Source organism: Gallus gallus, chromosome Z (assembly GCF_016699485.2).
Source record: "Gallus gallus isolate bGalGal1 chromosome Z, bGalGal1.mat.broiler.GRCg7b, whole genome shotgun sequence".
NCBI lineage: Eukaryota > Metazoa > Chordata > Aves > Galliformes > Phasianidae > Gallus > Gallus gallus.
The window spans coordinates 37,374,691-37,402,505 of record NC_052572.1 but is presented as its reverse complement, the minus strand read 5'-3'; the positions used below and the strand labels follow the sequence as shown (position 1 = coordinate 37,402,505).

The following is a 27,815-nucleotide window of genomic DNA, read 5'->3' as shown; positions in this document are numbered from 1 at the left end:
AGAGAGAGATAGAGGTGCTTGTACCAGCAGACACCAAATACTTAGAAGATATACCTGCCCACCATCTTACCAGTACTTACCAGAAAGGCTGAGTGCCAGAACCAGGCCTGTGGATTCAGCAACTGGATGTGCAACTGGAGGACAGGAGGGCAGGCATCTAAGAGCACCTGGACTGTACAGGAGCCTAGCCAGGGCTCCTGCTGCTGCTTGTGCAGCAGCTTGAACGACAACTGGTTGCTCCCGCAGCAGCACTTCTCACTCTCCAAACCCAGGAGAAAAGCTGTTTGGCTGCTCTGCCAGCCTCTGGTGCGCAGAACAGCTGGCAATGCTGGAGTTACAGTGGGAATCGTTGCACATGAGGCTGAGGGATAGGTTTTGACAGACCCGTGAAAAGCCAAAGGGTGTGCTTAGGTGGCCTGTGTGGTAAAGGGGCAGGATGATGGTCCTATCCCCATGGCCCCACACATGCAGCTGCTCCCCAGCTATGGCTAACTTCATACTAGGATTTAAAATTGAGAGAGATTTATATCTTAGGAGAGCAACAGATGCTAGGCTGGAAGATGTAGGACCATGGCTTCAGCCTTCTTGATGTTCCTGGAGGTCGTCAGAGCTGTGTTCCCTCACTTTGTAAAGTGGGATTTTGGCATTGTGAAAAGTAAGGCTCTCTCACAGTGTGTGTGAAATTTGCTGTGTACAAGTCCAGCCGTAAAGTTTTGAAGGAGCGTGAGACAGGCAGGGAAGCAAAACAAACAGCACTGTCAGGAGTGACAGTAAATGGCCAAGTGGCTTCAGAAGCCAGTAGTCTAGGTAGCTCATGTCCTATAAACTTTGTAGAATTGTGTTTTAATGCAGACTGCAGTCAAGAACACTTCTTGGTACCCTCCATGCTTCTTGCAGATGAGTTCTGCAGTCTGTGTTTGTTTTCCTTTCGTCAGTAACCTCAGACACTTTAGATATATCCTGTCTTTGGACGACCACCTCTTTATCTAATAGCCTGTTTTGAAAATAAAAAATGAAGGAAAGCTCTAAATTTACCTGCAGGTGTCAAATGTAACTTCTGTCACTTCCTCTTGAACACCTTCTCTTGGTGAAGTAAAACTTTTATCATTAGTCCAAAAGATAAGAGAAATGACAATGGAGGAAAATTTTGTATAAATATAGGCATAAAATACATTTCAATGTGACTCTGTAGGTAGAGACTAAATTTCTAGGCAGACATGGGGTGTTTTTAGAACAGAGGAGTAATTTTAATTGAATGCAAAATGTGCTGTGGACTTTCCTGGGGAAAAAAAAATCTTCAAGAAACATGAGTGAGGTTTGATGGCTGTCGAGGAAATCTTTGTCTATTGATCAGTGGCTCATGATACTTACTGTAAAGCTGTGTTCAGTGCTATGAGTATATTAAAAATGCTTTATAATTTCATCAGGTGAAGTGTGAGCCACAAGTGATATAATGTACTGCAAATGAAGCTGCAGTTGGTTTAAACAAGGAAGAACTGTGTCTAATTTTGAATCTTTGGTAGATGTAGGTGGTTGAGCATTGTCATCCCTCACTGCCAGGAAAGAGAGACACAGTTTCAGATACCACAGGTTGATTTTGCTTGTATGAACTGTAAACAAAGAAAAAGCATAGGCTTCTGTTGTTCCCAAGGTAGAAATCTGAGTAAGGCTTGAAGTACCGCATTAACCCTCTGCATAATAATCTGGGAGCAACGTTTTCTTATGACTACCTGTTTTTTTACTGCTTTAAAATGACTTGCAACAAAATAATTTCAAAGTGGATGTGTAACTTGATTGAATTTGTGGGATTTTCTGATGATGCTGCATTAGTGAATACAAGAAGACTAACTGCTTTATTTTCTCTGTTTTACCAATACTACTGAGTTCAGAAAGATTGCCAGTGAGTCAAGCAGGGATTATTCATTGAGGAGTCCTCTAAAAGAAATGTGGAAAAGCAAAGCCATTTTTATATTTTAGGATTTATAATTATTTGCAAATACTCTATTATTTGTTCCTGCTCTTGTCTATCATTTTTTTTTTTTGTCTTTCATAATTTACTCTGCAATTTTGAACTGTTTTCCATCAACTAAAGTCATTATAAGATATCTTTATGTGTAACTAGTTGGTTTAATAATCTATGTTTTAGACTGCTTATTAGACTGGCTTTATGAGAGGTGGTGATGTATAGTATTATACTGTGTTCCAGTGCTAGCAATGTGAGGCAGATGTCAGTGTTCAGCAAGGCAGCTGCTATCAGCTTTAAGCATGGATTCTTTGTTGTCTGTGTAGATTACAGTTATGAAGCATAGCCACATCCAATTTTATTCAGAAATGGCACTCTGCTGGTGTTGTGGGTTTTGGATCAGCCTATTTCAGGGAGAAAGCTAAATTACATTCCATGTCACAAAGACTTTTTGTCATTTCCAGTTGGGGAGCATGACCAGGAAACCTATTAAAAAAAAAAAAATTATGAATGTGTAATGCCAATACAAGGTTTTAAGTAATGCTTTTGGGGCTGGCTTCAAGGACTGTGCTAAGAAAGATGAATTATGGATGTAGATTTCCTGTGTTTGGTTCATTTGCAAATGCCTGGACTATCAGCAGAAATGTTATGGTGGAGGCTTCCTTGGCCTTCCTCCCATGTAGTTGGGTGCCACAGGGCCATGTTTTATTATGTATTTGTCCAAAATGTTATGTCTTTGGTGATAGCAGAAGGGCTTACTTGATTAACTGATAAGCTTAAAATATTAAGACTTAATTACTGGTCAAAGGCCTAGTCCTTTGTCCTATGGGCTAAGTGTTCCGTCAGCTTGCCAGTTCTGTGTTCCGGGGATCAAACTGGAGCTTCTTCAACAGCAACAAGGAGATAATTTTCTGTGTAGTATTTCCTGTGTTCTGTTGCCATAGCCCAACTGCTATTTGCACTGAGAAATGTTCTTCTGGTTGTCTTGTGTGGTCCACTATGAGATTTGAAGCAGTGTGCTGGAAAGCTCATTACAGTTGAAACGGTTTTCTTTCATTGGCTGAGTTTGGGGTTGCAGTTTTGGAAACATTTTTATGAGCCTTCAATTTAAGACTGCAATACAGAAGGGCACTTAGGCATGCATACTTTACTTTTATGTGCAGTTGACTGAGTGTGAAAGTAAATGCCACAGTATGACATTGGTTGAAGACTGAATTTCGTATTACTGAGAAGCTGATAGATTCCTTTTGTGCTAGGAAAATCATCTGAAGTGTCTTTTCTGCATGGCTGAAGATTCTTAGCAACTTCTTTTGTCTCTCCCTAACCTGAGTCTGCATTTACCCTACTAGCACAGGCGACTCTTATTTCCCTGTAAGTATCAACAAAGAATTGGGAATTAACAACCGGTATGGTTAAATGGACTAATAGGAAAAAATCACTGAGCTTCTGCTGAAATCATTCTTTGCCTTTAAAAAGTGGAAAAAAATAAAAAAATAAAAATAAAAAATCTGTAGCTATGGAATTCCTGCAAAAGTGCAGTGGGAGTAACTAGCTGTTGTCTTTTATAATTGGGTATTTCACTGTTAAACAGTGAGGCATTCTAATGGAATGTCCTGCTCAGTACTTCTGAGTCTTCTCAAAATGTAGTGGTGACAGTTTTCTTACAAATTCAATTACCTATAATGTAGTATTTTCACAGATGTACAGAGTTCTAAACACTTGAGCAAAGGAGTGGGTAAGAAGAACTGTAAAAGCCAAAGATACTTGTTAGTAACAGATGGACTGAGGTACTGCAGTGATGAAAGTTGTAGGGAACCATGGCATTTCTGTGTTGTAAAGCCAGGCTGCTGTCCTCCAAGAGTGTAGCCTGAACAGAAGGAAATTTCAGAATGCCTGGGCGTTTGTTGGAAACCTCACATTGGGTTCATTTTACAATACACTTCTGCCCTACGTGAATCTAAAGTGGTGTTCTTTGTTCTGAACAGTTACTTTATATGAACATTACTTCATACCATAAGTGTGTATGTAATGGAAACTAAGGAGAGTTCCTACCCCAGGACAGCACATTGAAGTCTGAAATCTTTCATGCTGGCAGTAATTTAGCCGTCACCTCGGGGAATAGAAATATTGCTGGAGTCCTATATTTCACGTGAGAATTGTTATGCATGAAATTACAATACCTACAAAACCAGTTTAGCTTTTATAGCTCAATAAGCATTCCAGGACTAAGGGTTAAAAAAGACATAAATTGGCTGACAGGCTGAGCTCTTGTGAAACGGTTTCGAGTGTTAACTTACGAGAAGTCTGGCTGCATTTCAGGTACCTGGTGTTCTTGCAAGTGACTTGCTCCATGTCTAGTTAATTTTTAAAAGGGTTTAAAATATTTTAGGATAGTGTGCTGAATGTGGAGGCTGTATTCCTGTAACGGCAATGCTGAGAAGTTCCTCTTTCCCTCCCCTCACTTTGTGTTTGAGTAAAAGTTGGTCACATACTCCCTTAGGTTCATTTCTCACAGCTTTCACCCGATAATGGTAGCTCCCTCCTTTCTAGGCACCAAAAATCACTTTTAGATCTTTTGGGTTTATTTCTTGACATTAATAATTACAGTTCTTTGCAGATACTGCATGGGTATTCTGGAGTCTGGGGCAAATGTATCAGCTCCATCATTGTCTGTTGCTACTAAATGAGTATTTGCTTTCACGTCATCATTTTAATGGTAACAAAACATTTCCTAACTGGAAACAATGCAGTTATATTTTGTTTTGCAGTAATTCTGCTGTATCTGCTCAGCTTTTTGAAAGTGTTGAATTCTAAGATTTAAGATCTTCAGGGATACCTTTTGAGCATATGAGCCATTGCGATATGACTCAGAAAAGTAGCTGTATAAAGTGGAACCTGTGCAGAGCAGAGGTGCAGTGTTTGGCAGCACTTTTCAGCTCCTTAAATAGTGTTTTGGCTAAGAGGTGACATAAAGATCATTGCTGTTTGTGTTGTCAGTACCAATTTGTTGCAGTGTAGTAAGTAAGTGATTACAAACTCAATTGTTGTGACCAGTTTTCAGCATGAATGGATTTTGCTTAAATGACTTAGTGTATTATTACCTGAATTGTCTAGTCATTATGTAATTTACATTATCTTCCCTTGTCTAAATTTATAGTATGCAATTAAAGGCAGATGCTGCTGTTTTGTAGAGGAAGTGGTTAAATTTCAGTAATGGATGAAATTCTGAAACAGAGATGTGTGTGCCTTTCAATTACCTTTTTCAGGGGATTTAACAGTGTCAGGAGTAGCACGTGGTGTCTTTTGAAGATGTGCGTATCTGTGCCTTTCACCCCAAAATGGACATTATTACACCTAATAGTCCTAAAAAATTGTTGTTTAGTATTTGCAGTGTAACCTAGTTTTCCTGAGTCTAGTACTTAACCAATGAATGGTGCATGTTCTCTGTTTTTGAAGAGCCTGAATGTTTATTGCAGACATTGGTTTAGAAAAGCTCATTGCAAAGCAGAACAATTGCACATTTGACACTGCTTGTTAGTATGTAATTGGTGCAGTGCATCTAAGAGGTTTGACTTTGACAAGCCATGTACGGGGAAACAGGGTGAGCATGGGCAGAAGACAGATGGAACAGTGATCACAGTGTTTCTCTGAGACAGTTCAGGACTCGTGAGGTCCAGGGACAGCATGTGGTGCCTGGGTGATTCCCCTGCTCATGCTGCCTGACCCCCAGGCATGAGGAATTGCTGAACCCCCTGCATGAAGTCCCAGTCGTGGCAGCACACCACAGGTGTCACTGCTGGGCTTTGGAGGACTGCTTGCCTTTCTGCTTGTCTAGTTTCTAGGTTTTGTCTTCTTGCACCCCCAGCCAACAAGAATTTGAAATAAATAAGCATTGCAGGTGTTCTCTGAATTTTAGTCTCTTGATCTCTTTCTTTACTACTGGAAACCTTACTTCTATGTAACCAAATTTGACCTGAGAGTGTCCCTTTAATTCCATATTACGTAAGAATCTCAGACACTAAATATACTGGAGAAGCGATTAAAAGTGGTTTTCTAAAAACTACTCATGTGCCTTAAATTTCAGCGCCAAACTCTTCCCACTCCATTGACTAAATCAGGCTAGAAATCTCCAAAGCCTCTTCTGTGGCAAGGAAGCATAAGCAGCAATCCTAATCCTTAGACTGGTAAGAAATGAGAAGGCAAATCTCCCAAATAAAGGTCTCAGGATTTTCTAGGAGGAAAATTGCAATATAAACATTGCTTTCAGTCTTCAGTATATCAGAAAATAAATTTCTAAATCATAAACAATAGTTAGATCCATTTTTGTGGTAGAAAGGGTGCTTGTTTTGTATATATATATATATATATATATACACCGCAGTTGTAGTGAAGGAAGAAGTTTTAATCTGTTGTTGAAGTTTCACTGAATGATGACACTTCTGAAATGTTTTAAGAGAGAAATATGCATATTACAGAGGTGTTTCAGAAAGCTTGGGACCAAGATCAGACAAACAGCAGATGAGAAGTCTCCTCTTTTCATTCCTACTGGCCCAGTCCTGAAGTCACAGGTTGCTGTAGAGAGCATGAAAGTTTAAAATAAAAAGTTTAAACTTTAAAAAGTCTATTAATTTGGACACCTTAGATTGAGTAATGGATGTTATTTTTATGGTATATATTGTACATCAAGCAGAGAGTTCATCTGAATTTTATATAATAATGGCAAATGTGTTGCACCTCAGTGTGTCAGTTTTGAAACTTACTCATAACAGGATGAAATACAGTGGTACAAAGTGGTTTCATTTTTTCCTATGGCTGATTGGAATTTCAATTTATTTATGTATTTAAGTATAACTATCTGGAATTTCATTAAGACAAAAATGATAGAGAATTTGCAAATTAGGCTTTTGGCTATGTTTACTTGCTTCTCATTGGTTATAAAAATAAATATTTAAGAATCTTGAAGCGAAGCTAACTCAGATGAGTCTGAGGCTGGGGGTATCTCAGAGACACTATGTGAGGTGCATCTTTGGTGCATCAGTATACAAGGATCAAATTAATTGAATTGTGGCCTTGTTCATTCAAATTAAATGGGAATTTTATCAGTAATCCAAGATTGGATTCATGGTATATCATCCAAGGCTCATCAGAATCAGTAGGATTTTTCCACTGGATTTGTTATACATTGAGTCCAACTCATTGGGATTGGGGTCGTCTGATCAACTGTAGCATATGTTAGTCACTGCCTCAGCTGCATGAGAAGATGTGGTTTTGGACCAAATGTTGCAAATGTAAAATGTTGCACAAAGCATCCAGAACTGTAAGCACTGTTACTTTTGTCTTAACTCCCTAACCTCCCTTTTTAGATTTTCCAGAATCTAAACAAAATAATATCTAGAACAAAGTATGTTATTTAGGAAAAAGCCTGGATGTTCAAAAAACTAATAGTAAAGAAGGCTTTTTATATCCCTTATTACTTGCTGTAACTTCAGCAAACTTTATTGCCATCCCTAAAGACTGTAAATTATATTTTGGTTTTAAATAACCACGTCTCTGCTTGTTGTAACTTTTATATATATATATATATATATAATGTAGCTTTTTTGGAGGAAAAATCTTCTTTGACACCGTTTTTCAAATGGAGTCATATTTCTGAGCACCTGTGTGTTGCTCATTTGACAGTATGTTTTGCTGGTTTTGTGTAGGCTTACGCAACACACCCAGTTGTACTGGAGGTATATACTTTATATTCTCCAGTGCTGGCCTTCACACCTGGAAAGATACCCCCAGAACACTTGATTTCCAGAATACATCATGCTGGAGATAATATAGCTGGGGGGAAGACTGAATAATGCCAACAGCTTGTTCAAAAGTATTTGAACTGTTAGTGGTGTTGCTAATCAAAATGACAGCAATGTGAATGTTCTTCTCTTACAAGGCTGAGCATGTTTCCCTAGCCAGTGCTGTGAGGCTTGCCACCCTCTTGGCAATTCCATTCCTCCTTCTCCTGTTAATGAAAAGTTTAGTGAAGCTCATTCTTATCCAAGGCATCCCAAAATAAAAAGATTTCTTGTTCCTTAGTTCCGATTGAATAGCGTTACCAGAAATATTAAGGGATTTCAGAAAATCAGAGTCCCAGGGTATTGTAATAGTAGAAGCATTTCTCTATGTTGCTTGATAGCTCAGACAACTAGAATAAAGTGATTTGGGAAGCGTGAAACAATAACAATTACTAACAAGGCTACTATTGAAAAGTTTTTGAAAGCGTTGCATGCCTGCCCTCAAACAATGAAATCTGCTTTACTGCTTCTCAGGTCTTTCCTTGGATTTAATTTTTGTCTCATGTCTTCAATAGGTGTATTTCTGAGATAATTAATTTTTCTGTATGCCCACACTCTGTCCAGCCCCAAGGATCTTCCATGCTCTTACTTCTTCATTCTAAGCTCAACCAGACACAATTAAATTAGTTACTCTTGGAAGAATATGCATGCCTATCAATACCTGCAAACTGCTTTTTAATAAACCCTTTCATCCTTCTCAGTGGGGGACTGATTCAAACTACATTAAAATCAAAGGGAGGACTGCTGTTAGTCCTGATGGAAGCTGGGTCTGAACCTGCACTCAAGTTGTTATTTCACCCACGTACCTCTTGGTATTCCATAACCTCGTGATTAGCTATCAGTTAATGCAGGGTTTTTTAGGGATGTGAAGCTGAAGTAAAAATCCTCAAACAAACCTTTTTTATTAAGGATCATAATTATTTTCAGGAGATAAAAGAGAAGAATTCTCTTTTATAAGAATTACTGCTGAACTCGAACCATAAAAATGCTCTGAGCACTGCACTTATTCAGTTGTTACAGGCATTCTCATGAACTGAATTCTTTTCTAATTCGTTGTACGAAGGAGGCATTTTATAAACAAGTATGAAGACAAGTACTTACCATAAGTATTTTTGCAAGTTAGGCATGTTGCGTAGGAGTAATCAATTTTCAACATAGAGAATGAATAAAGAGTCAGTGTTTATTATTTGATTACCATTTGCCTTTCATGCCTAATCATAAAATGAGTAGTTTGAAGTCTGCTCCCCCCATATCTGGAGCTGCAGTTCTGATGGCAGTTTTTCTTCTATCACCAAAAATTTTAAACTTACTTATATACTTCATCATTACCAAGAAAGCCACTAATTTCCACTTCACTCACAAGACCTTCTCTGCTTACAGACTAAAAAAATCCAGGAGGGAACCATTCCTAGTTGCATGCCTTTTTGTCTGTACCAAAAAGTTATCATCAAAATGTTTTAGGAATCTCCTGGATCTGTTTGTATCAGCTATATGATGTTCCTAGTTTATGTCTGGCAAGTTGAAGTCACCTATAAGGACAAGGGCAGCCAATCTAGAGATATCTCTGAGTTCCTTAAAGAGTAATTCATAGATGTTGTCACTCAGGCTGGGAGACCTATAACAGAAATTGTTTTTGAGGAAGGCATCCCACCAGGCACCAACAGTCCTGATGTTGTTTAGATTACCCCACAGTCAAGAAACCCCAAATTCTGCTGGTTACACCAACTTCAGGGCTATGTATTGACCAGCTGGGTCTGCCTGTTCTTTTACTATTGATACTTGCTGCAGGAGGGATAGAAGGGAACACTACCTGTGCCCTTGCTCCTTTGTTCTTAATCACCCCAAAGCCCTGAAGTCCCATTTGATTGACCTTGGACTTCTTTTTGATATCTCATTGTTGCTGACATGAAAAATCAATAATGGTTAATAATCGGGGCTGTACCAACCTAGTGAGTTTCCTGGTAACATCTCTTACTTGAGCCCCAGGGAGGCAGCAGGCTTCTCTGTAGATCTGGTCTAGTTGGCATATTAGGCCCTCTGTTCCCCTCACAAGGGACTTGCCTATGATATAAATGCTTCTTTTTTTCTTGTCAGAGGTGGTTGTGATATGGATGTTAGGATGCCTGTCCGTCAAGCTCCAGAGCTTCATATCTGTTGTCTGAGGGTATCTTGGAGGGTGGGGTAGGCAGATTGGAAGTTTTTCTGCTGCCCCAAGCAGAAACCTGCTTCCATTCACCTCTATCCAATACATCCCTCTTTCTGCTTTATGGCGAGAGCGTAGGGGATCCTTTGGTTTTTGTGGTCTGATTGGCTAGAATAGCAAGAGGTTCTTTGAAAAACATCTGTGTACAACTGTGAGTGTTCAGTTCATTCAGGTACAACAGCCTTCATTGAGGCAGTATCCCAGTGGCAAAACTCCACCTGACACACACTCTAAATAGTTGGTCCAGTCTTTGTTCTTTGTCTTTTGTACTTCAGCATAGTTCAGTAAACATGTAACCAGGATGCATCAATTCTGAAGTCTCTTATAATAAGAAAACTAGAAGGTGTAAACAGTGTCTTTCGGGTAAAAATGAAATAATGCCTTTTTGCACAGAATCAGTTTTAGTAATATTGCTATTTGGTAGTCTTCTATCAGAATGTGCAGTGCTTTCAGTTACATGTATGCGATCCTCTAAATCATTTTCATGTTTATTACCAAGGAATCTGAGTATATTTTAGCATTCATATTTCCATGAAAAAAGGTTTGGGAGTGAAGGGCTTGTGCAATTCAGAGCTGCAGTTTCAGCTAATAGCATTTGATTTCATTTGACATTGTGATGGAAATTATTTGGAATTAGGCATATACAGCAGCCTAAACTTTGTAATGCAATTTTTTGCTTTGTGTTCTAAAGTTAAGGAATATAATTATGTTTGAAATGTCTTTTCAGCCCCCCAAAACTTGGATAGAAGAAGTCTTCAGTAAAAGAGAATGTGCAAACATTATTCCCTATTTAAAAGACCCTCACAGGTAAAACAATGACTTTCATTTATTTTAAATTTAGAAAGAATCGGAGTACACTTTCATGGGTGTTTTGTGAAGTTTGGATGCAATTCTTTCCATCTTCACAGTGCTACAGTTGGTGATATTTATAGATCCTCTCACCAGTACTTTTTAAATGTTGCTGTTCATTTGAATAAGAAGTTATAAACAACTAACCTTCCATGCCTTCCTGGACAACTTGCTGTCAGTCCAGTAACTAGAACTGTGTTATGTCATCCAAATTAAAGAGGAAAAAAAGTGGCATGCTTCTGATATTGAACTACTGCTGCACAGAAATCCATAATCCTGTACTGCTGTTTTCTCCCATCCTCAAAATATTGCCTGCTGTTGATCAAAGTCTTGTGAGACACAGGTTTCCACTCAGATTGACATAGAGTGTGAAAAGAGTAAGGAAAAGATCAAACTTTTAGCAACCCTGTGGGAACTGAGAAGAAAAACATGATTTGACACTCCAGACTGTATCTAATGGAAGGTGCTGCCTAAATGTACTCAGCAAGATCATGTTTTGAGAATGCAAACTTGTAATTTGTATTATGTTGTTTTAAACACATGGATTGTGTAGACAGTAGAGAACTCATCTTTGAAATGTAGATAGAATATATATTTTGAGATGTAACATGCAAACCAAATCACTGAAGTTATCTAGTAGTTCTTCCAGTGGTTAATACAGAAGAAGACCACCTTTAATTCTGATGGTAAGAATTTTGTCAAAGACGAATTGATATTTTATGAATGTTATTACAGATGTTTTCTTTTGTACATGCAGATATTAATTATTTATCTTTATCACAGATGTCCCGCAGGATGCCAGGTGTGCCAGAATTTAATCAGGTAACAGTGCAAAAATGATGTACATATGATTTTTATAATGACCTAAAGCTAACAATGGACATTCCTACTCTAGGAAGCAACAACAAAAAAATCCTTCCTCTTACAATGTCAGAACACCATTTCTGGGGCCTGGGGGGAAGGTTTACCATAAACCCAGGTAACATAAATTGCACGATAAACTTTAACTTACTTGCAGTAGAAAATTTTATCCAAATAACTTCTGCAATTGGGTTTATCTTTAAGTTCAGGCTGTATCCTGGGTGATACAAGGAGAGAGAGAGAGGAAGGCAATGGTAAACAGTAAGAATTAGAAAAAGAGAAGAAAGGAAATAAAAAGAGAAGAAAGAGGGCAATGGAAACATCCCTGATGACAGAATTTCTGAAGGTTGCACTGGGCATCCACACCTTCAACAAATAACAAAAATTACATTATTCTGGTGTTTTTAACTGGCTTGTGTATTTTTCAAGCAGCTAGTATTTGTAGCTTATATTAACTAGTTGGTTTCCATCCAAAATTCTTTGCTCAGCTGCTATCCCCAAACACCTTTTGATATTGTATGCTTATGATAATAAATAGTTACTAGAACAAAGATTTAACTTTTCTTTGCATTTGTTTTGTATTAAAGGCTTTTGAAAGCTGAAGCACCAGAAAACAATGGGTGTCCTTCAGTAACAGAGGACTAGGAAACTGGTGAAAATTGGTCCCGTCATATGCATAAGCAAGATTATTTGCTTTTTTAAGTTATATTGAACATTTTTCAGCTGGACTAGATTATTTTTGAAGGACTTTCTAATGGAACTAAAGTACTTTACTCTATCCTACTCTTCTGTTGTTTGTTTCACTTCTAAGACTTATGTGAAACAAGAATCACATTTTCCAAAAAGCAAATAATTTACTTCTGTGAATCACATTGCTGAAAGTGATTAATGCACAGAATAACGTTGGTCTTAAAACTAAAGTGAATGATCTGTGCAAAAAGAATGGTTGCTTTAGAGAAAAAGAAAAGAGATCCTAAGATTTTTTGCAAATGTTTTAGAACTAGAAATGTTATAAAGATCTTATTGCTTCCTGCTGATTTGCTGATACTTTGGCGTGTAATGTAAGCCAAAGTTAACTTGTACTTCAAACTGAAGTTAACTTGTGCTTATACCTTTAGGGCTATGTGTGGTAAGTAAAGGAGTACTTAAGGTATAGTTTCATGGTTTAATCTGATTTAAGTTAATATCACAGCAGTTCTGCAGTTCTGTGCAATCTCCCCTATCAGTGTTACCATGTTGTTAGTTGGCATGAGAAGCTCATTGGTATGAAAACTAACCTGGGGGAAAAAGAAAGAAAAAAAAAATAGAAATGCTTGCATCAAATCAGTCTTCTAATGAAGCTGTTCAGTTGCATGAATGCCAGTACTACATCAAGAAAAGAAGGAAGAGAAACTGAAAGTGTGCACTCCAAAAAAGTGTGTTCATTTTTCTCTTTCAACCTTCTCCGTAATGAAATTCTGTACCTTTGGATTTTTCTTTTTATTTTTCATCTTTTAGTTGTTTCTTTTACTATTTCATGAACATTTTCCTGTGTGTCATGTATGTCCCTCTTTCTACATGTGCAGAATGTATAGGGTGTATGGGGTTGTCTGATATTTATTTCAGCCAGCTATTATTTTCAAGTGTTTCCTCAAATTTTAAAATTTGAGGAAATTAAGATACTTGTGTATCTTAAACCACACTCAGAGCTCTGTTACAGAAGAATTTTCCTATTCCTAACAAGGAGAAGTAATTTTCACCTGAACATTATAATTGCTTAGACTGTACTTATTAGATCACCTGTGAAGTCAGCTTGAGATCTGTAATTTTCCACGTAGTACAAAACTGACATGAATGAACTTGACACGTATTATAATTTACCCAGTATCACAACATCATAGGCAATTGAAATCTTTTAGTGGTTTCTTATTTGCAGGAAACTTCCAAGGTTTGCAAACTGTTTATGAGTGGGTTATGCAAGTATTTGCTAATACTAAGTACAATAACTCTGTTAAGTAGTTCCTAATGAAATTTGAGAAACTTACTGCTTCTCTGTTGAAATTACTTCTATTCACTGTTCTGTAAGTGTTCATAAACACATGCCAGACAGAACCTAGACCAGCCTCACTGAGTGAGTATTCAGGAATGCTGTACTTCTAGATCCTTGCACATTTGAGATGCTTTCACAAGTCGTGTCCATCTGACCTTTTAGGCATGTTTATGCCTAGTCATATTGTGAGCTGCATCAAAAGAAGCATGACCAGCAAATTGGGGGAAGTTATTATCCCACTCTACTTCTTGCTAGTGAGACCTCACTAAAGTACTTCATTCAGATCAGGGATCCCAGCATGGACCTTTTACAGTGAGATGTTAGAGGTGCCACAAGGATGATCAGATGGCTGAGGCACCTCTACTACAAAGAGAGGCTGATGGAGCTGAGGTTGTTTAGTCTGGAGAAGAGGAGGCTCCAGAGAGATGTCACTGTTAGCATTAAGTACTTAAGGAGGTCCTACAGAAAAAAAAAATGAGAAGAGTTTCTTTATCTGGGAGTGTAGTGATTGGAACAAGCAGTAATGGTTTTGTGATAGAGGACAAATTTAGATTAGGCAACAGGAAAAAATACTTCACTATGAGTGTAGTGAAGCACTGGAACAGGTTGCACAGGGAATCTGTGGATGGAGATGTTCAAGACCAGGATGGATGGCATTTTGGGAAAACTGATCTAGGTATTAACAAATATATAAAGGCATCACCCAGCTCCATCAGCACCCTGGGGTGCAGCCCAGCAGGTCCCAGGGATGTGTGAGCCTCCAGTGCTCTGAAGCAGTTCCTGGCTTGACCACTATCCTTGGCTGCTAGCTCCTCTCCTCCTTGAACTCCCCTCACCAGGCACAGAGCACAAAAGTTTATGGAAAAGCAAAACATAGCCAAGCAAATGTGTGTAATGTGCTTTGGTTTCCTCACCCGTTCTAGCTTCTTGATCTTGGCTTTTGACCTCCCTGATCAGGGAGGCCTTAGCACTTTGTTCATTCCTCCTGTTTGGCTCAAGAGACTGAGCATGCCAACTTGGGGTGGAGCATGAGCTGTTCAGGAAATATCAGTTCTTTTTAGTTCATACCTCTTGTTGTGACTATCTCCGAGATAAAAACAGGTGCATATACCCTGCAGTGCATGTGTTAGGTCCACGTGCATTTCCTTCGCTGTCTGCACAGTGTATTTGAACTGTTCAGAGTGCAGCTCACCTGTCACATATTTGCATTTAAACATTAGATATGCAGTGAAAATACTGCTAATGATGAAAATTGCTCAGTGTTCATTGGGCCTGTCAATTTCAAGGTTGGTGCGGTTATTTGTTATGTCAGTTGATTGCTTTCCATAGGATTTCTGATTTAAAAAGCAGGATTGCTCTGGCTCTTGCTGCTCTGAGGGCCACTGACATGATTGCTCCTTGTATGGAGCAGTAACGTGGGACAGTCATCCTGTTTTCTTAGTTGATGGTGATTTACTCTGTGGACTGAAATTAATTCAGATTTTAGAAAGCGTAATCCACTGCTAATAAGTCTGAATGCTTTTCAGTGCTGTTCTTCCAAGCACTGGCATTTGCTGAGTCAGATTGTGTAATATGGTGTACTAGGTAAATAGTGGAAGTTAGTGTACTATTTAGATGAGACTGCTTTAGTTTTACTGTCCTACAGAATGACTCTTGGATAAAAGAATTTGTTTTAGTGAGACCACAGTAGGAGCAGTACGGTGGCTACAAGATATTTTCAGGACCAAAAACAATAGGGTATCCACAGACTTGCTCACCTTTTCTCTAAAGGATAATTTTTATGGATATTTTGCTCTTATCCTGGAGTCCCCAGAAGAAAAAACAAAACAAACAAACAAACAAACAAACAAAAAAATCAGAGCAAGGAGGCTAATTCCTCAGCTGTAAGGATATTTATCCTCTAAAGACCAACAATTTAATTGAAAATACCTCTTTTTCTTCCTTTAAGTCCTTCCTTTAAGTTACATGCAGAGAGCCATGAACAAATGTAGTCCTTGGCCTCATGTTTTTTATAGGCAAGCGTCCAAAGCTGCTTTCCTTGTGTTACCTGCCTTTGCAGTTGCATTGCTCTGAAATGCTTTTAAAACATGTATGCCTGTATAGCACCTCCGGGTGAAGTCTGAGCCCACATGCTATTTGACAGCACTTAAAGTGTCAGTAATGATCTTCCATTTGTTTTGAATCCTCAGTTTCCTGTAATAGCTATTTAATTGCATATCTGTAGGAGACTTGGCTTATTTGTCAAGCTCCAGCTTGGATACATTTGTAATAGTTCATGAGCCTTGACCTGGATTGACTATGAGAAGACAAAATTACCGTGAATTTTGCTTTTGGGCTCATCAGAATAAGGTTTCTAGTTGACTAGTTTGTGTCAGCAGTTCCTTTGCCCCCTATGCTATTCCCTGTTTTTATTTTTATTTTTATTTTTATTTTTATTTTTATTTATTTCTTTTTTTCCTGCCGCTAACGTATATTAGCATCTAAAATGTCTAAAAGAAAACTGGAGTGTCAGATGTCGCTACAAATACATCAAATTTAATCCTGTAGAACAGGCTGGAGCCTGTTTAGGTCCATATGACAGTAATACTGATTGAATTTGGAGTCTGAGTTATTCATCCTGTTGCAAATCTTAAATGCTAACTGAACTTTTGTTATATTCCCCTCAACAATGAATGTATTTATTTTGTATATTCACTTTGATGGTGTCCTGGAGTTAGTCTAGAGGTCTCTTTAGACTGGGAACTTCTGCTCTCATTTGCATTCATGACTGTAGCTCCTAGATCTTTCTTCAGCACCTGGAATAACCTGTTGCAATATCTATAGCAAATTTCAGTGTTCTAAGATATTTCTCTGAAATCTTACAGAAGACTCCAGTAAATCTGAGCTGCATAGCTCAGGTCAGAATTAACTTGTGGGTAAACCGTCAAACTGGTGTCAGTGTTCCCCAGGAGGGGAACAAATGATGTATCCAGCAAAACATTTTTGTTATTTAATTCAATGCCATTTTACCATCACTGAGATTTTTTTAGCTGAGTTCACTTCTGTTTTATTTAGTGTCAGAATCAGAAGAGTGTTTGGGCTACTGTTGTGGAGATCCTAGATCTGTGCACAAGTGTATGTAATATAAACTCATTTTTAAAATTTTTATTTTTAATGTGAGATGTTGCTGTGGAAGGCTGATTGGAGATCACCCAGGAGTAGACTGGCCTGCCTGTCAGACTGCCCTGCAGAGAGATGAAAAATGGTCTGTGCAAAAACACACAAAGACAAGTCCAACAGATGCATTTGGTACAATCAATTTTCAAGATGGAGATCACACTTATCATGCCAAGGTTTGCATGTAATTTGATTCCTACTGGTTGCTGGGTTTATTTGTCTGCTTTCTTTTTATAATTCCCTTGGAAGAAGGGCAAAGAATGACACTGGTGAGTATAGGCTGGTTTGTTTTAAGAGAGCAGTAGGAACCTAAAAGTAACTGAAGTTAATGTATGTGAATTTAGTATATATCTTTATGTTGAACTTCACCACAGTTAAGAGTAGCTGCTTGTCTTTCTGCCTCTATTGCTGGCTGGTGTTTCTGTGCAATCACTGTAACAGTATTATGAAAATTCTAATCCAGCACAAAGGCTTTAAGATGCTATAGCTGGGAACTTGGTAAGATGTTGCAGTTTCTTCTCTTCGGGTATTTCACTGATGTTTATTTTATCTGCGATTATTTCTTCTAGTACATTAGACTCTCTTATGATAGCAGTTTGGATCAACTGTTGCACCTGATGGTTAATGAATGGCAGATGGAGTTGCCAAAGCTAGTCATCTCTGTTCATGGAGGCACTGAAAATTTCAAACTTCCCTCAAAGGTCAAGCAGGTTTTCAGTAAAGGATTGATGAAGGCTGCTGAGACTACAGGAGCATGGATCATTACTGAAGGCATCAACAGTGGTAGTGTAATTCGTCATATTGTTTCAGTCTTCCTCTGGTGTTCTTTCTGTGTGTATAAACACATATGTTTGGGGCAAATATAATGAAATAGTTAGTTTTATAATTTGTGGTACTTTTTTACACAGTAAAACATTTTTGTTTTAGGAGCAACACATCATTCAAAGACAAACAGTGTATGCCTTTGCTATTGACAAGCATTCTGATTTACTTATTTATTTATTATTAAGCAGCAGTGTATTCTACAAATAGTAAGAAACAAAGTGCCAACTGATAGTAGATAACAAGAACTTACAGTCAATTTTATCTGCTTCATTAAAATATTTAGTTTCTGATGACTGTGATCAGCTTTTTTGAACTTTTGAAATTTTCAAATCTATATTTAACTTTTGGTTTTTTTTTTCACTAGGAAAGTTTTGAATTATGATAATCCATACAATGACCTTATTAGCCTATTATCCTCTCAAAAATTGAGGTGGTTGGTCAGCCACAGAACTGAAGTAATTTTACTTCTTTATCGTTTTTTCGGTCCAGTGTCCTTACAGGGGAACCACCCTGTATGTAAATAATGAAGTTTTTATGATTAGATAGAAAGTGCCATTGGCATGTAGTATTGGTATTATTAACTAAAAATTTGAGTTTGAATCACTGGGTCATTATGTTTGAGCCTTACAATTACAGCAGTTCATATCAGGTATACAAACATGGAGGATGGTTTATTTCTGGTTAAAACATAACCACAGAATACAATATGTAGGTTGCTCTGAAAGTAATTCATCTTATTTATTTCCATGGAAACTGCAACAGATACAAAGGGTAGAATAACACTTTGATAGAGGATATGCTCAGCTACAAAGTGCTGTTTTTCTACATAGTTACCATCATTAGCCACTTTTTGCCAATGATGAACAAAAGCCTGCACACCATGCTCATAACAGTCTTCACTAATGGAGGTGACCTACTCTTTTCATAGCTGCTATGGCAATGTCATAGCTAGAAATGTGTTGCCTGTGGAGTCTGTCTTTCATCAGCCCAAATAGGTGGAAGTCAGAAAGTGCTTAATCCACACTTGCAGGGGTGTGGTAGGCCAGCCCAGCCAAGACTGGCAGTATACTCCACAGTCTACAAACTGGTATGGAGCCTGGTGTGTTGTCATGTTGCAAGAGATGATGAATTCACATGTTGCAACTCCATGGACTGCTGTTTTGACTTGGGCTCGTAGTGGTGACATGATGTCTCATCACTTGTAAAGATGCAATCTGGGAAATGGTCACCTTCAGCACAGTGTTGGTTCAGTAGGTCCTGACAGACTTGTGTAAGGTGTTCTTTCTATTCCAGGTGTGAACACCTGGTGCAAACTTTTTGATATTCCAGTATTGCTACCATTGTTTTCAATTCATTGAAGCCAATGAGCCAATATTCAGCTCTGTACACAGTTCCCTGGTCACAGTCCACTGATTTGTGTGTGGATGAGCTGATCAAGATGTTCTTTGTTTTGTGGTATGAAAACTGTGCATGGCTGTCCGTAACATGGCTTGTCTTTCATGTTGCTGTTGGCACTGCTGAAATGCACCACTCACCACCCCTCTGTGCTGACATTCACTGGTTGGTCTCCATGAGCTTTCAGTCAGTAAGCATCAATGAATGTCAGTGGGTGCCATTTTTTCTGTATGGAGGAATTCACTGCTTTATATGGAGGAATTCAATGGTGTCAGATGCCATTTTTTAAGACTGCCCCTCTGCTGCCATCTGTCTCATGGCAACAAAATTGAACAGAATATTGGTGGGAAGGTTCAATCTCTGCTGCCCTACCACTAACATCCAATCTGACATTGTGGGAACATACCAAATAGGAGGCATTGCTTTCAGGGCAGCTTTCATACAGGATGGAAAGTCCTTCAGTTATTGTCCTGCAGCAAGTCTTAAATACAGAAGAAAAATTATGGTTAATTATCTGTTTAGGAGTGTCCAGACATGTGGGGGATGCACTGAAAGGACGTGCCTCACCATACCTGAGAAAGATCTGTGCTGTTGGGATCCCCCCCTGGGGTATCATTGAGAACCGAAGGGATCTCATTGGGAAAGATGTGAGTTTGATGCATTTTAATAATAAAAACCTTCATGTTTGAGCAGTGCTTTAGCTTTCTTCCATACTTTATTTTTTGCTTGCTTCATTTCACTAATTTGATATTTTTTCTTAGCATCAGAGGTTCATGTTTTTCTCAGGGGCAGAATTCTGTGGCATGTTGACACAGTGTATTCTGTTTTTCTTATACAAATGGATAGTTTTAAAACATATTTATTTATTTATTTATTTATTGCAATTGGTTAGGTAACTCTCTTGTGGATGCAAATTATGTACCTCTATATTCATGTGATTTAGAATAAGCAATAAGGTTAATTGTATATACAGAAAGTCTATTAACAGATGTGATTATTATTCATATAATAGAATTTTGAGTGAGTGCCAGTATGAGGATGCAGTCAATGTAACTGTTTAAAGACACTTGACAAGTAAGGCAAAATCTTTTCTGATAAATGGTAGTGTACATGTTTTTATTGGAAATGCAGTCAGGAAAAAAGTGCCAATGTATTTCAGCTATTGCAAAGAAAGGCTGTCAATATCTCTTAATAAGGGCTGCAAGCCTGAGTAATCAGAAATGCTTTAAACCAGTGTTGCTGTTGAGATCATATTAAATGATCTTGAGTTGTTACTTGAGCAACAAAAAGCATGATACTTTATTTGGACTATGATATGATGAAGAAATACACACAAATGAGGCACCATGCCTGGTGATATTTTGCTGGTTTCTGTGAATAACTTTTTGTTTTTTATAGGTAGTTTGCCTGTACCAGACTCTTGGTAATCCTCTCAGCAAACTGAGTACCCTCAACAGCATGCATTCTCACTTTCTAATGGCAGATGATGGGACAATAGGCAAATATGGGAATGAAATGATGCTCAGGAGGAATTTGGAGAAGTATTTGTCACTTCAAAAAATACACACAAGTAAGTACTGCCATGGTCAGCTTTATTACAGAAAACCCTGTCTAAAAAGCGATAGAGGTACTTGACGTTTCCTGTCATCTTCTCTTGCATGTTATATCTATGGACATGGTTTAATGATGTAATTGTTAATGTTAAACTGATCTTAAAGGTCTTATCCAATGTAAGTGATTCTACAATTCATCCGTGATGGATTTCACTGTGTTTGAAAGTTGCCCAGTGAAAGTTTCTCAAATTCTGAGTATCAGAAAAAATGAAAAGAGTAGCATTCTCAAGAAGCATTTATGCATAGGAATTAACACACCGTTTGTCCATAGTATGTATTGAGCATTTGCTCACCATGCACTTTTGCATAGGCTCTATATATGCACTAGATAGTTTTGCCAGGTGGAGAGAACACAATCATTTGTTACTTTTGACCTCATTACATGTCTATCACTGTGACCTCCCCGTGTTCAGAGGCAAAGACTGGTTGCAAAAGGAATACTTATATCTAGTGTTTCTGTTTCTCAGATTGTATAAATTCTGTTGTTTGCCTATGCAGTAATTGAACTGTAGTATAGAAATTATCAAGGTAATATTTATTTCATAGGTGAGTATTTCCTTTTATGTACTAGACTGTGTAAGTCATTTGTGGAAATTCATTCTTACACAGTGATTTAAATCTTTAAGGATGTTAAAAAAGCATTAGCTGAATTATGATATTGAATCCTTGTTTTCTTTATCTGCTTACAATATAGTGTTTAGAGACGACTCAGTTTTTAATGTTTCGTATTTAGAGCTTCTAAATCAATCTGACATTTTTTCATGTTAGGAGAAATTCTAAGTCAGAATTTTATTTATTTATTTATTTATTTGATTTATTTCTATTGCATCTTGAAATTTATTTTAGATTATTAAAAGGAATACCCTACTGGTGTATAACTTGAGAAAATCCTTTAAAAAAGGTACCGAACTACTTTTCTGTTTGTTCCAGTAACAAAAAGGATACCACCTTTAAAACACCATCACTGTGTACTGTGAAAATCATTCATAGATAAAGTAGGTCAAACAAGAGATTCTAGACACATGATTTCTTGTCTGTTGAACTACATACTTACCATGAGACTCTATCATGTATAATCCACCCAGCAATGATCTTATCTCCTGATGATGTGTGTGGGTTTTTTTTTTTGTTTGTTTGTTTTTTGTGTGTGCACAACTGAGACCTGTTTGTAACTGAGTAGATGTGTTTTGAAACAGGAATGGGCCAAGGTGTACCCGTAGTTGGGTTAGTGGTGGAAGGAGATGCCAGTGTGATTCTGATGGTGTGGGAGTATGTAAGGACCAGCCCGCCTGTCCCTGTGGTGGTCTATGAGGGCACTGGCAGAGCTGCTGATATTCTGGCTTTTACCCACAAACACACAGGTGATGCAGGGTGAGTAGTGCATGATCTGCCATGCTGGGGGGGAATCTAAAAAAGCCCAAACCACAGAGATAATTTCTCATGCTTCTAATGCCACTCAAGTGGGGTTAGTGGCTGTAGGCAACTAAGACTGAGGGAGGAGGAGGAGTGATGTGCCTTGGCTTTGGCTTTGATTAACCCAGTGTTAATCCGTATTTGTAATTATTGCTGTGTTTTTTTTTTTTTTCTTTTTTCTTTTTGTCTCCTCCAGTGCAGCCTTGGCTGCAGACTCTACATTAAATCTATTTTGATGCCAATTTTGTATCCAAAATGAAAATAAATAAATATATGAACTTGTGCTGCAAATTATTTTTTTGTGAAAGTTTTCCAAAGTCAAAAGGGCTTTTTACATACAAGTTAATTTTTGAAAAACTGAACTGGATTTGTTCCAATTACAAGATGACAATTTAGTAAACTTCAGTTGTTCATTGTATATATGCACTAATAATTTATTTATTATTTCAATATCCTTTTCTGAGCATGCTATTTTTCTCTAACATGCTGTAATGAGAACCTTTTCTCACTTTCTTTTCCCTCCATATTTCTTGATCTTTAAAAATAAAAATAATAAAAAAAATCTGGTCATTTGAACAAGTGAGAATATGAACAGCAACAGAGAGAAATAAGGGGAAAATGGATGTAGGAAAAAAAAGAGATATATTAAGATTAATGAGCAAATAATGAGGAATGGAATTTATTTATAAATTATTATTGAAGGAATGAAGATGATTGCTCAAATTTCAGTGATTGTTTGCTCTATACGCACAGACAGTCCTTTGAAAATTAACTGTCTCATTTCTTTTATTTCCAGTATGTATGACTGGAGCAAATGTCTGTGAATAATAACTGATGTTATAGGATACCTTTGCCTTCTTTTATTGGACGAAGGAAGCAGTGAGACAACAGAGAAGTGTCTCTGCTGAGCACAGTTTCCTCCTTATCCTTAAGTGTTGTTTGGACTGGGGAGAAGTAGCCAACAATATTTTAACTTGTGTATCTCTTTTTCAGGGAGCTGCGCCCTCAAGTGAAGGAGGAGGTTTTAGTAATGATTCAAAACATGTTTAGTTTGGGACAGAAACAGTCCAGACATCTATTTCACATTCTGATGGAATGCATGGAGCACAGAGAGTCTGTGAGTGGGATTCATGCTCTGACTTTACAATATATTCATCTGCTGTTATCTTTTTTGCCCTTTCTGTGTTGGATTGACGTCACAGTTGTAAATGTAATAAAATGTTATCCCTAAAGTAAGAATAACAAAAAAGAGTCTGCACTAATTTATATCTTAGGTAGCTCCACAGGGGCTGCTCAGTTAACTTTGCAAGTCTCAGCAGCTGCTTATGAAATGACAACCTTTCTGATTTTAGTTGAGGCTAGGCGTCTTTATTTTCACAGGAAAGATCATGTAATTTTTACTTTTTAAATTATTTAGTAGTGTTTTCTTTATAATTTGGAAATGTTCTTCTACTCATAACAGCATTGTGCTAGAATTTGTCACAGAGTATCACGATTTTCAGAATGTGCTGGCGCGTTTAGTGACTCGTGAGCTCATTTAGGGTTGCCAAATATTTGTTTTAGGAATAATGACAGTGATTACTAAAATGGAAACTATTCAATCTGTTTTTGTTATTATTTGTTTTACTGTGTTGAAATGTCTGTTCTCTACTTGGAAGGTGAGTAGTTATTTATTATATTGCATTTTTATGTTTCAGAGCTTTAAAGCTAATTGAAAGGAAATAGACTCATGTTATTATGCAGCAGGTTGGTGGCAGTTGGTCTTGGATGCTACTGCATTACAAGCAAAATGGTACATTTCCTTTCCAAAGGAAAATTAATCTGGGCTTTGCCAGTGTTTATGTTGAAGTGTGTATGATTTAATCTACCAGAGCCAAGAAGAAATAATCACACCTCAAGTAGTGTAATTCTACTCTTCTAACAGATAACTATACTTGATGTGGAGTCTGAAGAACATCAAGACATTGATTTGTCAATTCTAACTGCACTCCTGAAAGGTACATATTTGAAAATACAGTTCTCGTCTGACATGCAGTCTTGTCAGCTTACTTTTTCAAAGCAAAGGAGTAAGACTGATTGTGCAAACTGCTGGGTTTTTTGCTTGTTTCCTAGGTACAAGTATGTCTGCATCAGATCAACTGGATTTGGCATTGGCTTGGAACCAGCTAGATATTGCCAAGAAACATATATTGGTTTATGGACAACACTGGAAGGTACTTTTATGTTTTATTTTTTTTCACAGAGTCTTTACACTTTGTTGTGATTACTGATTTTCTATAATTTGGATTTGTCATGCTTTAGTTGGGGAGTGGTATGGTGCTTGGATTCAGTCTTCTAGAGTAATGATCTCTGATTTTGGAGAGTCATTGTCCTTAAAACTTCTAAGTGTTCAACTACAGAGGGCATCACATGAAGAATCAAATGCAGTGTTTATCTAGAACAAAGACTCTGGCTAAAATTCCTATAATTTCCACTGCTAGCCTTTCGAAATAGCTTCAGTGGTCCTTCTGGATATGTATTTTTCAAGCCTGTGTTGACAATCTCTGATGATCATAGACATTTCTTTGTAATCTAGAATACATTTTTTTTCCTGAAAGAATAAACTACAAAGGATTATTGTGCCTATTTTCCTAGATCTAGGAAATGAGGATCTTCCAGGATCAGTACTGAATACTTTATGGTATTGACAGGCAGAAAAAAACTGTTGCTAATATGGCACTGTGGCTCAACTTTGCAGAAAAAGATCCAGCAGACACCAAGGTGAACATGAATCAGCAGCCCTTGCCATTTAGAAGGTTAAGGCCTAACAGTATTTTTAGCTGTGTTAGGCAGTGTCACTAACAGATCCAGAAAGGTGATCTCTCCACTCTACTCAGTACTGTTGGTGCTGCACATGGACTGTGTCCATTTCTGGGCCCCTAGGTGCAAGAGAGATATGGATGTACTGGAGGGAGTCCAACATGAGGTTGCAAAGATGACTGAGAAACTGGAACACCTCTCCTGTTTGGAAATGCTGAGAGTGCTGGGACTTCCCACCGATTACAAGAATAAGTATTTTCTGAAAGAAATTGCATCTGAAGCTCCCAAAAATACAAGTTTTGCCCTCCAAGAATTACAATGTTGATTTTGCTATTCCAAGAACTTTCCAGACTAAATTTTGTATAATGGACAGTGAATATATATATTGCTAATTGGCCAAGTTGATTGCTTAACACAAAAGAAGACTTGAATTTATTGGTCACTAGTCTTTGTACACTTTCAGTGCACTTTATATCACTCTTTATACTCCTCCTCTGGTGTATAGAGCTGAATATATGAACATTATGCTTGAGATGTTTGGGCATCTGTGAATTAAATTTATTTCCTCTTCTGGCTCAGTTCACTATCCATGAAGTGTTGGTGATCCCAGCATAATCCCGAAAAAAAAAAAAAAAAAAAAGGTAGAAATGGTGTTAGGTGCTCACTGGAAAATAAAGGAGGAATTTTCCCAGTTATTTTTTGGGATTGGAATAGCGTGCAGATGATAAAGAGTGTTCCAAGCCTGGAACAATAAGGCTAGATCAAAATGTTGAATAACTGCCTGCTGAGTGAGCATCGTTCACTGTGTGAACTGAATGAGCCTGAGCCCTCTGGGGAAACATTGTATGTGATTGTGCAATGAATAATTGTGCCAGTATCCATGGTGATGAATTATTTGATAACTTTTGAGTGATTGACCACACAGCCTTAATAGTATTTCTGCAACCTCAGACTTCTGTTTCTATGAGACACACACACGCACACACACACACAAAAAGATATGGAAAAGATTTGTGTATAAACAAGTATGTGTGCATATTTTTGCCTTAATGTTTTTTTTTTTTTTTTTTTTTTTTTTTATATGATATTATGTTTTGACCCTATAAAAGGAACTGATTTTTTCTGGTATCTTCATTCACTGTCTGTTTTATAACGTGTATGTTTCTTTATTTGCATTTATTTAGTTGTTTGCCTCTGGCAGTTCATCAGTCTCACTGTAAGCTGTTGATAAACTTTATCTGCACTATCTGTATAAGATATTAAGGAAGAACAGACAACATCTATTCTTTCTGTTTTAAAATCTATACTATTGTAGTAGCCGAAGCATTAAGCTTTTGCCATTTTTATCACTGAAGATGTATTCTTACAAAGCCTGTGAGTCTGCATCATTCATTCACATTAATGTATGTGGCAGGTTGAACCTATCCTTTGAGCTTCAAATTAATATAACTGATATAAAAAATAAAGAGGGAAAGATGAGATCTCAAACTAAGAATGTTAGATGTCAATGACTGCTGTGTGATAATTCCATTGGATGCCATCTGTTTGAGGTGTGAGGAATAATGAGTAAGAGTTTCTTAGTCCCTGCATACCAGTAAACTAGCCAGTAGTGCAACCACTATTTAAGACAGGGTTCTTTGTTGAGCTATTTGGTGAAATAGAAATATTTTTATATGATTCTGTATTAATTTAATCATAAATAAATTGACTAGTATTTGTGCACTGGCAATTTTTCTGTGGTACTTTCAAGGCTGATATTGTGCAACTAGGTTATTTTTTTTTTTAACCCAAGTGCACAGTATTCCATGTTTGCCAATATTAAATTTCATCTTTTTGTTGTTGTTGTTGTTCGGTTGGCCCATATTGTGAGATTTTTCTGTACTTCTTCACAATCAGTTTAACTACTATGAGTATTTTTGCCAAGGCAGTATTCTATATGTCGGATTTTCTTGATGTCCTTTTTTCCTGCTACTTGATTAGTTGTTAGTCAATTAGAAGACCTTCTGCCTTGTGACAGCATAATTCGTTTAGAACTCCTTTAAGAAAGCCATTGCTAACATAGTTCATGGGGATACAAATATGCTGTAATAATCAGAAAGCCTTATTCTCATTGTCCATGTAAAAATTCTTGCAGTTGTGATTTCATTTTATGAAATAACTGTCTTGCTTTCTTTTACTCTGTTGTAGTTACCCATGTCTCTATTATTGGTGTTTCATAATATATTTTAATTATATTTCTCCTTAGAAAGTTCTGACATTATTAATATACATAGACTGATAACTTCCTTTTGTCTATTTAAAAAAATTAACATATTTTTCTACCATCTTCTATTATGCTATGAGTAGGGCTTATTTCAGCTATGTCTCTGCTTCCTGGGAGTGGGAACCACCTGTACTGACACTTTGCTACCATTTTACTGATGATTTCTAAAATCTTTTCTACCGTCAGTTTAATTTGACGCAGTTCCTTGGATTTATCTGCCCTAAAGAAAACTTTGTTGTAGGAACTTTCCTAATACATTGTGTAGTTTGGAATGAGGCAATGAATCACTTTACCATGTCTGCAATAACCTTATCTCTGTTCATGTTTCATTTACACCTTTATCATCTTCTCTTCTTATGGATTTGCTGGTAATTCCCCTGCTCCCCTCCTCTGCTTCACGTGTATTTCAAAAAAGATCTGTCTGTCTGTTCCTATCTGTTTCAGCACACTTGTTCAGCACCATTTTGAATGAAAAGTCATTGTCAAATAATGTTCTCCCCTTCAAGTAAGATGTAAAGAACTTGTAATAAACAACTCTCGCGTCTCTCTTTGCTTCTCCAACAAGAAATTGCAAAGAAATTTATTCTTAAAAATTTTCTTCCAATTAAG

The 27,815-nt window shown here is 37.4% G+C and overlaps 1 protein-coding gene across 5 annotated transcripts in view; it reads left to right on the top strand.

Moving 5' to 3' along the window:
- The window catches only part of TRPM6 (transient receptor potential cation channel subfamily M member 6), a 69,187-nt gene that overhangs the window by 4,015 nt on the left and 37,357 nt on the right, over nucleotides 1-27,815 (top strand). For 3 of the 5 annotated variants that reach the window (XR_006932332.1, XM_046905501.1, XM_046905500.1), the window contains exons 2-11: nucleotides 10,731-10,810; nucleotides 11,636-11,674; nucleotides 16,903-17,074; nucleotides 17,468-17,681; nucleotides 19,641-19,765; nucleotides 20,517-20,688; nucleotides 21,928-22,102; nucleotides 23,138-23,261; nucleotides 24,069-24,141; nucleotides 24,257-24,357. Coding sequence is in view for 4 of the 5 variants with exons in the window: in XM_046905501.1 (XP_046761457.1) it covers nucleotides 10,731-10,810; nucleotides 11,636-11,674; nucleotides 16,903-17,074; nucleotides 17,468-17,681; nucleotides 19,641-19,765; nucleotides 20,517-20,688; nucleotides 21,928-22,102; nucleotides 23,138-23,261; nucleotides 24,069-24,141; nucleotides 24,257-24,357 (1,275 nt within the window). In the remaining variant the exon portion in view is untranslated. Of the gene's footprint in view, nucleotides 1-10,730; nucleotides 10,811-11,635; nucleotides 11,675-16,902; nucleotides 17,075-17,467; nucleotides 17,682-19,640; nucleotides 19,766-20,516; nucleotides 20,689-21,927; nucleotides 22,107-23,137; nucleotides 23,262-24,068; nucleotides 24,142-24,256; nucleotides 24,358-25,066; nucleotides 26,673-27,815 lie in introns of those variants that run through there. The other 2 variants (XM_015280350.4, XM_025144917.3) reach the window with 2 other exon arrangements.